At 48.5% G+C, this 13,780-nt stretch overlaps 1 protein-coding gene across 1 annotated transcript in view; it reads left to right on the top strand.

Annotated features, from left to right (window-relative positions):
- Nucleotides 1–938: 938 nt before the first annotated feature.
- The window catches only part of STXBP3 (syntaxin binding protein 3), a 273,208-nt gene continuing 260,366 nt past the window's right edge, over nucleotides 939–13,780 (top strand). Inside the window, exons 1-2 of the mRNA XM_063940160.1 lie at nucleotides 939–1,103; nucleotides 7,744–7,793. Of these exons, the coding sequence (XP_063796230.1) occupies nucleotides 1,058–1,103; nucleotides 7,744–7,793 (96 nt within the window). The 5' untranslated portion in view covers nucleotides 939–1,057. The remainder of the gene's footprint in view (nucleotides 1,104–7,743; nucleotides 7,794–13,780) is intronic.

The raw sequence follows: 13,780 nt of genomic DNA, 5'->3' as shown, positions 1-13,780 counted from the left end.
GAAGTGCCACTTTCAGTGTTTTTTTAAATGGGCTTTTACAGCCCAGTGTTTGGTCCCGCCCCCCGCTCTGTCCCCGTTCTCACTGTCAGCGGGAGGCACTAGCTATCAGTGCCTCCCAAACTAGTTTCATAATCTAAAATGATTAGAATAATATAAAGAAGATACATATGACACTGAATATGTGTCATATGTATCTTTTTGTATTATTTTACTAATTGATGACAGGGGAGGCACTGCCTCCCCCGATTGCACGTTCCTGGCTCTATACCCCATCGTACTAGATTCCCCAATATCCCTTATGGATGCTAGAGAAATATTACTATTCTAACTGCTGCAACATTTTACTATTACCATACCTAATGTGCCAGCAATGCTTAATACGGTTTCCAGCAATTACGTTTAGAAACCATATAGGCATATAGCTAATATAAAGGCAAATGTTAAAAACCATAAATCTGTTTGTGTTATAACTAGTAAACTGGATAAGACATATATTTTATTTGTTTCAAAACATGCAGATAATTATTAGTAGTAATTATAGTGGTAGTTTGACTATGTAGAAGAAATAGTCATATAGAGGACCATACGCTGTTTTGCTTTACTTACGTTGTTTTTGCTAATAAAATTGCATATGGGTAAAATGTAGAGGATGTGTCTACACTCTAGCACTGGTACGGTGTCAAAATTATTATTTTTTAGCTGAACTACTAGTTGACGGCGGCCATTTTGCCGGAGAACATTTTCTTTGACAGATAAGTAATCACATGTTTGACTTCTAGTAGCTAGAGCAGGCCTGGCCAACCTGTGGCTCTCCAGCTGTTGTAAAACTACAAGTCCCATCATGCTTTGCCACAGTTTTGTTATTAGGGAAGGCTAAAACTGTGGAAGGGTATGCTGGGATGTGTAGTTTCACAACATCTGGAGAGCCACAGGTTGGCCAGGCCTGAGCTAGAGGTTTGTCAGATGCACAACTCTGAAGTACCCGGCCGTCACACTGCACCAGGGCCGGGCCCGGGAGCGGATTTAGGTGATTGTGACGTCGGTTCTGGCAACAAATATGGCTCCTAGCAGTGACACTGGGCTGAAGCATGCAGTGTGGCACAGTGAGTACATACGTAATTGTTAGAACTTTAATCAATGACAGCCTGCAGGAGAGACCACCCTTTTTGCGATCTGCCACTTATCCATGACCTCATATAGCAGTTGTGACATCAGAATGCATCATGTAGAGGTCTTTCATACTGACGTAGAAGCTGTATGCAGCACCAGACTCCAGTTCGGTGTCTGTAGTGCCCTGTGTTGCGTTGGTGCTATAGGGTAACTTTCCTGAGTTGTGTTTTCCAAGAGGCAGTTTTGAGTCAGCTGTCTGAGGTTTTGTTTTGTGCATCAAATTAACACAACGTGCTAATTACTGGCTTCTACACTCAGTGCATATATATGTACATACGCACAAATTGGTAATTGTATGTATATTATTATCGTGGTGGCTATGACCCAGAAATGTCGAACTAGTACATATTTGCTACATTGCATTTGTACTTGTCTGTGAGTGCCTTTTCTCATTGTAAAAGATATGTACACAGTCATTTAGTATAGATAGGCAATACAGTGGCCATGAGTGATGCATGTCATTACATGTTGCTTGTAGGTTGTTTTAAGAGGCTGGCACATAACCTTGGTAATCCAACATTAGATGTTTCCTGTTAGATCCCAAGTAAAATTGTAGGTACTTATCCTTTTCGTTATGTGAATTGGGTTCATAGATGGGTAAATAAGTATTGTCAGTTAGACTTTGAATGGAAGAAGGTTCCGTCCTGGGTCTGGCAAAACTGGGGCAGTTGAGTTTCTGCACAGTATATGTTTTTGACAGCTACACTATATTTTGTTTTTTTAAGCGCCTTGGGTCCTATTGGAGAAAGAGCGCTATATAAATAAAATTTCTCTATCGTCCTAGTGGATGCTGGGGTTCCTGAAAGGACCATGGGGAATAGCGGCTCCGCAGGAGACAGGGCACAAAAAGTAAAGCTTTTTCAGATCAGGTGGTGTGCACTGGCTCCTCCCCCTATGACCCTCCTCCAGACTCCAGTTAGATTTTTGTGCCCGGCCGAGAAGGGTGCAATCTAGGTGGCTCTCCTAAAGAGCTGCTTAGAAAAAGTTTAGCTAGGTTTTTTATTTTACAGTGATTCCTGCTGGCAACAGGATCACTGCTGCGAGGGACTGAGGGGAGAAGGAGTCAACTCACCTGCGTGCAGGATGGATTGGCTTCTTGGCTACTGGACATCAAGCTCCAGAGGGACGATCACAGGTACAGCCTGGATGGTCACCGGAGCCGCGCCGCCGGCCCCCTTGCAGATGCTGAAGTCAGAAGAGGTCCAGAATCGGCGGCTGAAGACTCCTGCAGTCTTCTAAAGGTAGCGCACAGCACTGCAGCTGTGTGCCATTTTCCTCTCAGCACACTTCACACGGCAGTCACTGAGGGTGCAGGGCGCTGGGAGGGGGGCGCCCTGGGAGGCAAATGAATACCTATAAAGGCTAAAAATACCTCACATATAGCCCCTAGAGGCTATATGGAGATATTTAACCCCTGCCTGATTTTTCTAAATAGCGGGAGACGAGCCCGCCAGAAAAGGGGCGGGGCCTATCTCCTCAGCACACGGCGCCATTTCCTCTCACAGCTCCGCTGGTCAGGACGGCTCCCAAGTCTCTCCCCTGCACTGCACTACAGAAACAGGGTAAAACAGAGAGGGGGGGGCAAATTTATGGCGATATTTTGATATAACAAAGCAGCTATAAGGGAGCACTTATTATAAGGCTATCCCTGATATATATATAGCGCTTTTGGTGTGTGCTGGCAAACTCTCCCTCTGTCTCCCCAAAGGGCTAGTGGGTCCTGTCTTCGTTAGGAGCATTCCCTGTGTGTCTGCTGTGTGTCGGTACGTGTGTGTCGACATGTATGAGGACGATATTGGTGTGGAGGCGGAGCAATTGCCAAATATGAGGATGTCACCCCCTAGGGAGTCGACACCAGAATGGATGCCTTTATTTATGGAACTACGGGATAGTGTCAACACGCTAAAGCAGTCGTTTGACGACATGAGGCGGCCGGACAATCAATTAGTGCCTGTCCAGGCGACTCAAACACCGTCAGGGGCTGTGAAACGCCCTTTGCCTCAGTCGGTCGACACAGACCCAGACGCAGGCACTGACTCCAGTGGTGACGGTGACGATTCAACCGTATTTTCCAGTAGGGCCACACGTTATATGATTTTGGCAATGAAGGAGGCGTTACATTTAGCTGATACTACAGGTACCACTAAACAGGGTATTATGTGGGGTATGAAAAAACTACCTATAGTTTTTCCTGAATCAGAAGAATTAAATGACGTGTGTAATGAAGCGTGGGTTGCCCCTGATAAAAAGCTGATAATTTCAAAGAAATTATTGGCATTATACCCTTTCCCGCCAGAGGTTAGGGAGCGCTGGGAAACACCTCCTAGGGTGGACAAGGCGCTAACACGCTTATCTAAACAAGTGGCGTTACCCTCTCCTGAGACGGCCGCACTTAAAGATCCATCAGATAGGAGGATGGAAAATATCCAAAAAAGTATATACACACATGCAGGTGTTATACTACGACCAGCTGTAGCGACTGCCTGGATGGGCAGTGCTGGGGTAGTTTGGTCAGAGTCCCTGATTGAAAATATTGATACCCTGGACAGGGACAATATTTTACTGTCGTTAGAACAAATAAAGGATGCATTTCTTTATATGCGTGATGCACAGAGGGATATCTGCACACTGGCATCACGGGTAAGTGCTATGTCCATTTCGGCCAGAAGAGCTTTATGGACGCGACAGTGGACAGGCGATGCGGATTCAAAACGGCATATGGAAGTTTTGCCGTATAAAGGGGAGGAGTTATTTGGAGTCGGTCTATCAGATTTGGTGGCCACGGCTACAGCCGGGAAATCCACCTTTCTACCTCAAGTCACTCCCCAACAGAAAAAGGCACCGACTTTTCAACCGCAGCCCTTTCGTTCCTTTAAAAATAAGAGAGCAAAGGGCTATTCATATCTGCCACGAGGCAGAGGTCGAGGGAAGAGACAGCAACACGCAGCTCCTTCCCAGGAACAGAAGCCCTCCCCGGCTTCTACAAAAGCCTCAGCATGACGCTGGGGCTTCTCAAGCGGACTCGGGGACGGTGGGCGGTCGTCTCAAAAATTACAGCGCGCAGTGGGCTCACTCGCAGGTAGATCCCTGGATCCTGCAGATAATATCTCAAGGGTACAGGTTGGAATTAGAGACAGATCCACCTCGCCGTTTCCTGAAGTCTGCTTTACCAACGCCCCCCTCCGAAAGGGAGACGGTTTTGGAAGCCATTCACAAGCTGTATTCTCAGCAGGTGATAGTCAAGGTACCTCTTCTACAACAAGGGAAGGGGTATTATTCCACTCTTTTTGTGGTACCGAAGCCGGATGGCTCGGTAAGGCCTATTCTAAATCTGAAGTCCTTGAACCTGTACATAAAGAAGTTCAAGTTCAAGATGGAGTCACTCAGAGCAGTGATAGCGAACCTGGAAGAGGGGGACTTTATGGTATCCTTGGACATCAAGGATGCGTATCTCCACGTTCCAATTTACCCCTCACACCAGGGGTACCTCAGGTTCGTTGTACAAAACTGTCACTATCAGTTTCAGACGCTGCCGTTCGGATTGTCCACGGCACCTCGGATCTTTACAAAGGTAATGGCCGAGATGATGATTCTTCTTCGAAGAAAAGGCATATTAATTATCCCATACTTGGACGATCTCCTAATAAGGGCGAGGTCCAGAGAACAGCTAGAGATGGGATTAGCACTGTCTCAAGAAGTGCTAAAACAGCACGGGTGGATTCTGAATATTCCAAAATCCCAGTTAATGCCGACAACTCGTCTGCTGTTCCTAGGGATGATTCTGGACACGGTTCAGAAAAAGGTTTTTCTCCCGGAGGAAAAAGCCAAGGAGTTATCCGACCTTGTCAGGAACCTCCTAAAACCAGGAAAGGTGTCTGTACATCAATGCACAAGAGTCCTGGGAAAAATGGTGGCTTCTTACGAAGCAATTCCATTCGGCAGATTCCACGCAAGAATTTTCCAAAGGGATCTGTTGGACAAATGGTCAGGGTCGCATCTTCAGATGCACCTACGGATAACCCTGTCTCCAAGGACAAGGGTGTCTCTTCTGTGGTGGTTGCAGAGTCCTCATCTATTGGAGGGCCGCAGATTCGGCATACAGGATTGGATCCTGGTGACCACGGACGCCAGCCTGAGAGGCTGGGGAGCAGTCACACAAGGAAGAAACTTCCAGGGAGTATGGACGAGCCTGGAAACGTCTCTTCACATAAACATTCTGGAACTAAGAGCAATATACAATGCTCTAAGCCAGGCAGAACCTCTGCTTCAGGGAAAACCGGTGTTGATCCAGTCGGACAACATCACGGCAGTCGCCCATGTGAACAGACAGGGCGGCACACGAAGCAGGAGTGCAATGGCAGAAGCTGCAAGGATTCTTCGCTGGGCAGAGAATCATGTGATAGCACTGTCAGCAGTGTTCATCCCGGGAGTGGACAACTGGGAAGCAGACTTCCTCAGCAGACACGATCTTCACCCGGGAGAGTGGGGACTTCATCCAGAAGTCTTCCACATGCTGGTAACCCGTTGGGAAAGACCAATGGTGGACATGATGGCGTCTCGCCTCAACAAAAAACTGGACAGGTATTGCGCCAGGTCAAGAGATCCGCAGGCAATAGCTGTGGACGCGCTGGTAACGCCTTGGGTGTACCAGTCGGTGTATGTGTTTCCTCCTCTGCCTCTCATACCAAAAGTATTGAGAATTATACGGCAAAGAGGCGTAAGAACGATACTAGTGGTTCCGGATTGGCCAAGAAGGACTTGGTACCCGGAACTTCAAGAGATGATCACGGAAGATCCGTGGCCTCTACCTCTAAGGAGGGACTTGCTTCAGCAGGGTCCCTGTCTGTTTCAAGACTTACCGCGGCTGCGTTTGACGGCATGGCGGTTGAACGCCGGATCCTAAAGGAAAAAGGCATGCCGGAAGAAGTCATTCCTACTTTGATTAAAGCAAGGAAGGAAGTAACCGTGCAACATTATCACCGAATTTGGCGAAAATATGTTGCGTGGTGCGAAGATCGGAGTGCTCCGACGGAGGAATTTCAACTGGGTCGATTCCTACATTTCCTGCAATCAGGATTGTCTATGGGTCTCAAATTGGGATCTATTAAGGTTCAAATTTCGGCCCTGTCGAATTTCTTTCAAAAAGAATTGGCTTCAGTCCCTGAAGTCCAGACCTTTGTTAAGGGAGTGCTGCATATACAGCCTCCTGTGGTGCCTCCAGTGGCACCGTGGGATCTCAATGTGGTTTTGGACTTTCTAAAATCTCATTGGTTTGAACCACTAAATAAGGTGGATTTGAAATATCTCACTTGGAAAGTGACCATGCTTCTAGCCCTGGCTTCTGCCAGGAGAGTATCAGAATTGGCAGCTTTGTCTTACAAAAGCCCATATCTGATTTTCCATTCGGACAGGGCAGAACTGCGGACTCGTCCGCATTTTCTCCCTAAGGTGGTGTCAGCATTTCATCTGAACCAGCCTATTGTAGTGCCTGCGGCTACAAGTGACTTGGAGGACTCCAAGTTACTGGACGTTGTCAGAGCATTAAAAATATATATTGCAAGGACAGCTGGAGTCAGAAAATCTGACTCGTTGTTTATATTGTATGCACCCAACAAGATGGGTGCTCCTGCGTCTAAGCAGACGATTGCTCGTTGGATCTGTAGCACAATCCAACTTGCACATTCTGTGGCAGGCCTGCCACAGCCTAAATCTGTAAAGGCCCACTCCACAAGGAAGGTGGGCTCATCTTGGGCGGCTGCCGAGGGGTCTCGGCATTACAACTTTGCCGAGCAGCTACGTGGTCAGGGGAGAACACGTTTGTAAAATTTTACAAATTTGATACTCTGGCTAAGGAGGACCTGGAGTTCTCTCATTCGGTGCTGCAGAGTCATCCGCACTCTCCCGCCCGTTTGGGAGCTTTGGTATAATCCCCATGGTCCTTTCAGGAACCCCAGCATCCACTAGGACGATAGAGAAAATAAGATTTTACTTACCGATAAATCTATTTCTCGGAGTCCGTAGTGGATGCTGGGCGCCCATCCCAAGTGCGGATTATCTGCATAAATTGTACATAGTTATTGTTAACTAATTCGGGTTATTGTTGAAGGAAGCCATCTTTCAGAGGCTCCGCTGTTATCATACTGTTAACTGGGTTTAGATCACAGGTTGTACGGTGTGATTGGTGTGGCTGGTATGAGTCTTACCCGGGATTCAAAATCCTCCCTTATTGTGTACGCTCGTCCGGGCACAGTACCTAACTGGAGTCTGGAGGAGGGTCATAGGGGGAGGAGCCAGTGCACACCACCTGATCTGAAAAAGCTTTACTTTTTGTGCCCTGTCTCCTGCGGAGCCGCTATTCCCCATGGTCCTTTCAGGAACCCCAGCATCCACTACGGACTCCGAGAAATAGATTTATCGGTAAGTAAAATCTTATTTATTATTATTATTACTACCTCTTGTATACCGTATTTATACACTTGCTGCTAAAGTAAACTGCATTGTTTGTACATTAGTAATTGATTTTATTGTCAAATCATCTTGTTCGGTAAACAATTAGATGTCTCTGTATTGCAGAGATCAAAACTGAAATCTTGGATGACTGTAGAAAAGAAAATGAATGGAAGGTATGGTATATATCTTTAAAACTGTATTAGTGGGCGTGTTGTCTATTGCATGTAAACATGTTCTACTGCACTAGACTGTAAAAACTGAGTTTTGTTTGTACTGCTCTTTACATTTAAATTGAGTTGTTTTTTTAATTGAAGAAATTAGTGGTTTTATACTGATGTGAATGGCCAAAATATTTTCTGTAAAGCGCTGCGGAATGTGTGTGCGCTATATAAATAACTGGTAATAAATAATATGCATTTATACAGTACATGAGTGCTTATGCATGGTTTCACTGTAAAATGCAGTTATTGAATGTATTATACTAGGGGTGGGCAAAATACGTCCCGCGGGCCGGATGCGGCCCGCAAACCGATCCTGTCCAGCCCACTGCCTCCCACCAGCGAACAATGACAAGCGGACCGAACGGCTGAGCTGCTTGTCATTGCTCTGAGCTGCAGTACCTCCAAGCTGCCGGCGGCGCCTCTCTCCCCTGCTGCTGCGTTGTAGCAGCCTCCTCCAGAGTCCCCAGTGACAACGGCTGGGTTCAGCTGAAAAGGGGCGGAGCTACGTGCAGAGGAGGGGGCGGGGCTACATGGGACCTCAGGGGGCGGAGCTACATGGGACAAGAGCCAGACTTGTACAGAATAGATCCATCCTTCCTGCCACTGCCAGCCAGATCAGTAAAGTTAATGGGAAAAGTGAGTGAGAGAAAGAAAGGGTGTGTGTGTGATAGTGTGCGTATATTTGTGTGTGCAGGCAGTGGCGTCAGTCTGTTTTTAGGTTTGGGGGAGAGATCTTTAGCTCTCGCTGTACCAACTCCTCCAGTGTTCTGTCACCATGTCAACCCCGTGTTCTGTCACGTATAACCCCCCCATGTTCTGTCACTGTCACCCCCCCCGTGTTCTGTCACCGTGTCACCCCCCCTGTGTTCTGTCACCGTGTCACCCCCCCTGTGTTCTGTCACCGTGTCACCCCCCCTGTGTTCTGTCACCGTGTCACCCCCCCTGTGTTCTGTCACCGTGTCACCCCCCCTGTGTTCTGTCACCGTGTCACCCCCTCCGTGTTCTGTCACCGTGTCACCCCCTCCGTGTTCTGTCACCGTGTCACCCCCTCCGTGTTCTGTCACCGTGTCACCCCCTCCGTGTTCTGTCACCGTGTCACCCCCTCCGTGTTCTGTCACCGTGTCACCCCCTCCGTGTTCTGTCACCGTGTCACCCCCTCCGTGTTCTGTCACCGTGTCACCCCCTCCGTGTTCTGTCACCGTGTCAACCCCTCCGTGTTCTGTCACCGTGTCAACCCCTCCGTGTTCTGTCACCGTGTCAACCCCACAGTGTTCTGTCACCGTGTCACCCCCCCCGTGTTCTGTCACCGTGTCACCCCCCCCGTGTTCTGTCACGTATAACCCCCCCCGTGTTCTGTCACTGTCACCCCCCCCCCCCGTGTTCTGTCACCGTGTCACACCCACCGTGTTCTGTCACCGTGTCACACCCTCCGTGTTCTGTCACCGTGTCACACCCTCCGTGTTCTGTCACCGTGTCACACCCCCGTGTTCTGTCACCGTGTCACACCCCCCGTGTTCTGTCACCGTGTCACACCCCCCGTGTTCTGTCACCGTGTCACACCCCCCGTGTTCTGTCACCGTGTCACACCCCCCGTGTTCTGTCACCGTGTCACACCCCCCGTGTTCTGTCACCGTGTCACCCCCACCGTGTTCTGTCACCGTGTCACACACCCCGTGTTCTGTCACTCCCACCCCGTGTTCTGACACCGTGTCACCCCCCCCGTGTTCTGTCACCGTGTCACCCCCCCCCCCCCCGTGTTCTGTCACCGTGTCACCCCCCCCGTGTTCTGTCACCGTGTCACCCCCCCCGTGTTCTGTCACCGTGTCACCCCCCCCGTGTTCTGTCACCGTGTCACCCCCCCCCGTGTTCTGTCACCGTGTCACACCCCCCGTGTTCTGTCACCGTGTCACCCCCCCCGTGTTCTGTCACTGTCACACCCCCGTGTTCTGTCACCCCCCCCCCCGTGTTCTGTCACTGTCACCCCCCCCGTGTTCTGTCACCGTGTCACCCCCCCGTGTTCTGTCACCGTGTCACTGTCACCCCCACCCCGTGTTCTGTCACCGTGTCACCCCCACCGTGTTCTGTCACCGTGTCACACACCCCGTGTTCTGTCACCGTGTCACACACCCCGTGTTCTGTCACCGTGTCACCCCCACCGTGTCGTGTCACACACCCCGTGTTCTGTCACTGTCACCCCCCCTCCCCGTGTTCTGTCACTGTGTCACACCTTTCCCCAGGGGCCATAAGACACTGGATAATTTGCTTGCTGCACAATAATTATCCTAAATAAAATGTTAATGTGTAAAAGGGGTCTCTACCTGCTGTAATGTGTAAAAGGGGCTCTACCTGCTGTAATGTGTAAAAGGGGCTCTACCTTCCATACTGTGTAAAAGGGGCTCTATCTGGTGTAATGTGTGTAAGTGGCGCTGTGTGGCGCAATTTGAATAATGGAGACTATTGTGCAGCCTAATATGAATCTGTTTTATTTTTTGCCCACACCCCTTCCACATGAAGCACGTCCCTATATTTTTGGCAAGTGGGGGGAGCTGCTATTTTGTATGTGGCCCTCGGATACTGACAGGAAATGTCAAGTGGCCCCTCAGCTGAAATAATTGCCCACCCCTGTATTATACATTGTATAATGCACTTGGAATAAGTTTTTAATGCAGTAAATTCTCAAGTGAGAATGTATATTGATTCATTGAATATTGGAAACTACTTACCTGTCTGTTTCATGTGTTTTTATTGTGAGCAGAAATGCATGTACAGTAAAAATCCTAGCGGGCTTATGTATCAGCCTGCGAGTAGAAGGCTCTGCGTGAATTCAAGTGAGTATGCCCATATCTTTAAAGCGGCAAGCATTTATAAGGCAAAACCAGGTTGGTTTTGCCTTGTACTGTAAATGATTGCCGCTTTAAAAATTTGGGCATACACAATGGATTTCTCGCACAGCCTCCTGCTCGCAGGCTATCACATAAGCCCCTAGGTGTGTACTTAGGATTCTGTATGGATACTGAAGGAATATAGTTGTAGCATATATAATACAGTGGCAGGTGCGGAGTTCAACTGGGGTGGCACACCTGTAAAACAATAATGCAGGTATTCTATTAAGAATATTGTGACATACAGTGGTGCTCGAAAGTTTAAACCCTTCAACGTTTTCTATATTTCTGTTGAAATTTGTCTTAAAACAACTACCTCAGATTTTTACACAAGTCCTTAAAGTAGATAAAGAGAACCAAATCAAACAAATGAGACAAATAAATATTAGACGTGCTCATTTTTTTTTTTTATTGAGGAAAATGATCCAATATCATGTATCTGTGAGTGGAAAAAGTATGTGAACCTTTAGGCTTAGATATTTTGAAGGTGAAATTAGTGTCGGGTATTGTCAATCTATGGGATGACAATCAGGTGTGAGTAGCGTGCATAAAAAGGGGAATTGAGACAAGGGACTCGGATGTAATCATGCCGCTGTATAAGGCATTGGTACATCCGCACCTGGAATATTGTGTTCAGTTTTGGGCACCATTGTATAAAAAAAGACATCCGTGAACTCGAAAGTGTTCAAAGGCGAGCTACTAAATTGATTAAAGGCCTAGAATGACTGGACTATAAGGAAAGACTTACTAGGCTGAATATGTATACACTAGAAAAGAGGCGCCTAAGAGGAGATATTATTAATTTCTCATATGTCCTAGAGGATGCTGGGGACTCCAAAAGGACCATGGGGTATAGACGGGCTCTGCAGGAGACATGGGCGCTATAAAGAACTTTTAGTATGGGTGTGCACTGGCTCCTCCCTCTATGCCCCTCCTCCAGACCTCAGTTAGATTTTGTGCTCAGAGGAGATAGGGTGCATTACAGAGGAGCTCTCCAGAGTTTCTCTGAAAAAGAATTTTGTTAGGTTTTTTATTTTCAGGGAGCACTGCTGGCAACAGGCTCCCTGCTTCGTGGGACTGAGGAGAGAGAAGCAGACCTGCTTAAATGATAGGCTCTGCTTCTTAGGCTACTGGACACCATTAGCTCCAGACGGAGTCGGAACGCAGATCTCACCCCGCCGTTCGTCCCAGAGCTGCGCCGCTGTCCTCCTCGCAGAGCCGGAAGATAGAAGCCGGGTGAGTATAAGAAGAAAAGAAGACTTCAAGGCGGCAGAAGACTACAGATCTTCACTGAGGTAAGCGCGTAGCGGTAACGCTGCGAGCCATTGCTCCCACACGCTACACACACAGAACAGGCACTGATGGGTGCAGGGCGCAGGGGGGGGCGCCCTGGGCAGCAATAAACCTCCGGACTGGCATATAAGGACACATTAGGCTGCTGGGCAGTAAATGCAGAGATCCCCCGCCATTTTTTTTAAATTGAAGCGGAACCGAAGCCCCCCTGATTGAGGGGGCGGAGCTTGATCCCTCAGCACTAACAGCGCCATTTTCTCCACAGAAGCTGCAGAGAAGCTGGCTCCCCGGACTCGCCCCTGCTGAACTCGGTGAAGGAGGGCTGGAAAAGAGGGGGGCACAATTATTGGCGCAGTGAGTGTATAACATTGAGATATATAGATATATATATACACGCTGTCTGGTTTTATTCCAGTGTCAGTTGGCGCTGGGTGTGTGCTGGCATACTCTCTCTCTGTCTCTCCAATGGGCCTTGTGCGGGAATTGTCCCCTTATAGATATATCCCTGTGTGTGTGGGGGTGTCGGTATGTGTGTGTCGGCATGTCTGAAGCGGAAGGCTCGTCCAAGGAGGAGGTGGAGCAGATGAGTGGTGTGTCTCCGTCGGCAACGCCGACTCATGATTGGATGGACCTGTGGCATATGTTAAATGCAAGTGTGGCCTCATTACATAAGAGACTGGACAAAGCAGAGTCCAGGGAGAAATCAGGGAGTCAATCCACGGATTGGACTGGGTCACAGGGCCCTTCTGGGTCTCAAAAACGTCCCCTATCCCCAATAGTAGACACGGAAACCGACACGGATTCTGATTCCAGTGTCGACTACGATGATGCTAAATTGCACCCAAAGGTGGCAAAAAGTATTCAGTGTATGATTATTGCAATAAAAGATGTTTTGTATAACACAGATGACCCCTCTGTCCCTGACACGAGGGTGCGCATGTATAAGGAAAAGAAACCTGAGGTAACCTTTCCCCCATCTCATGAGCTTAACGAGTTATTTGAAAAAGCTTGGGAAACTCCAGATAAAAAACTGCAGATTCCCAAAAGGGTTCTTATGGCGTTTCCTTTCCCTGCACAGGACAGGGTACGTTGGGAATCCTCTCCCAGGGTGGACAAAGCTTTAACACGCCTGTCTAAGAAGGTGACGCTACCGTCTCCGGACACGGCAGCCCTCAAGGATCCTGCTGATCGCAGACAGGAGACTACTTTAAAGTCTATTTATGTGCATACAGGTGCTTTGCTCAGACCGGCAATAGCATCGGCATGGGTATGTAGCACGGTTGCAGCATGGACAGATACATTGTCAGCTGGCCTTGATACCCTAGACAGGGATACCATTTTATTAACCTTAGCCCACATTAAAGACGCAGTCTTATATATGAGGGATGCTCAAAGAGACGTTGGGCTGCTGGGTTCCAGAGCCAATGCCATGGCTATTTCTGCGAGACGAGCTCTATGGACCCGCCAATGGACGGGTGATGCATACTTAAAGAAGCATATGGAGGTTTTACCTTACAAGGGTGAAGTGTTGTTTGGGGAGGGGCTCGCGGACCTGGTTGCCACAGCTACCGCGGGTAAATCTACCTTTTTACCTTTTGTCCCCCAACAGCAAAAGAAAACTCCACAGTATCAGATGCAGTCCTTTAGGTCGCATAAGTCCAGAAGAGGTCGGGGCTCCTCCTTCCTTGCCAGAGGTAAGGGTAGAGGAAAGAGAACACCTGCTTCTGCTAGTTCCCAGGAGCAGAAGTCCTCCCCGGCTTCTAC

This window comes from Pseudophryne corroboree, chromosome 9, assembly GCF_028390025.1.
Source record: "Pseudophryne corroboree isolate aPseCor3 chromosome 9, aPseCor3.hap2, whole genome shotgun sequence".
Taxonomy (NCBI): Eukaryota; Metazoa; Chordata; class Amphibia; order Anura; family Myobatrachidae; genus Pseudophryne; species Pseudophryne corroboree.
Note: the sequence above shows the minus strand (reverse complement) of the source record. Positions and strands in the feature narration are given on the sequence as shown.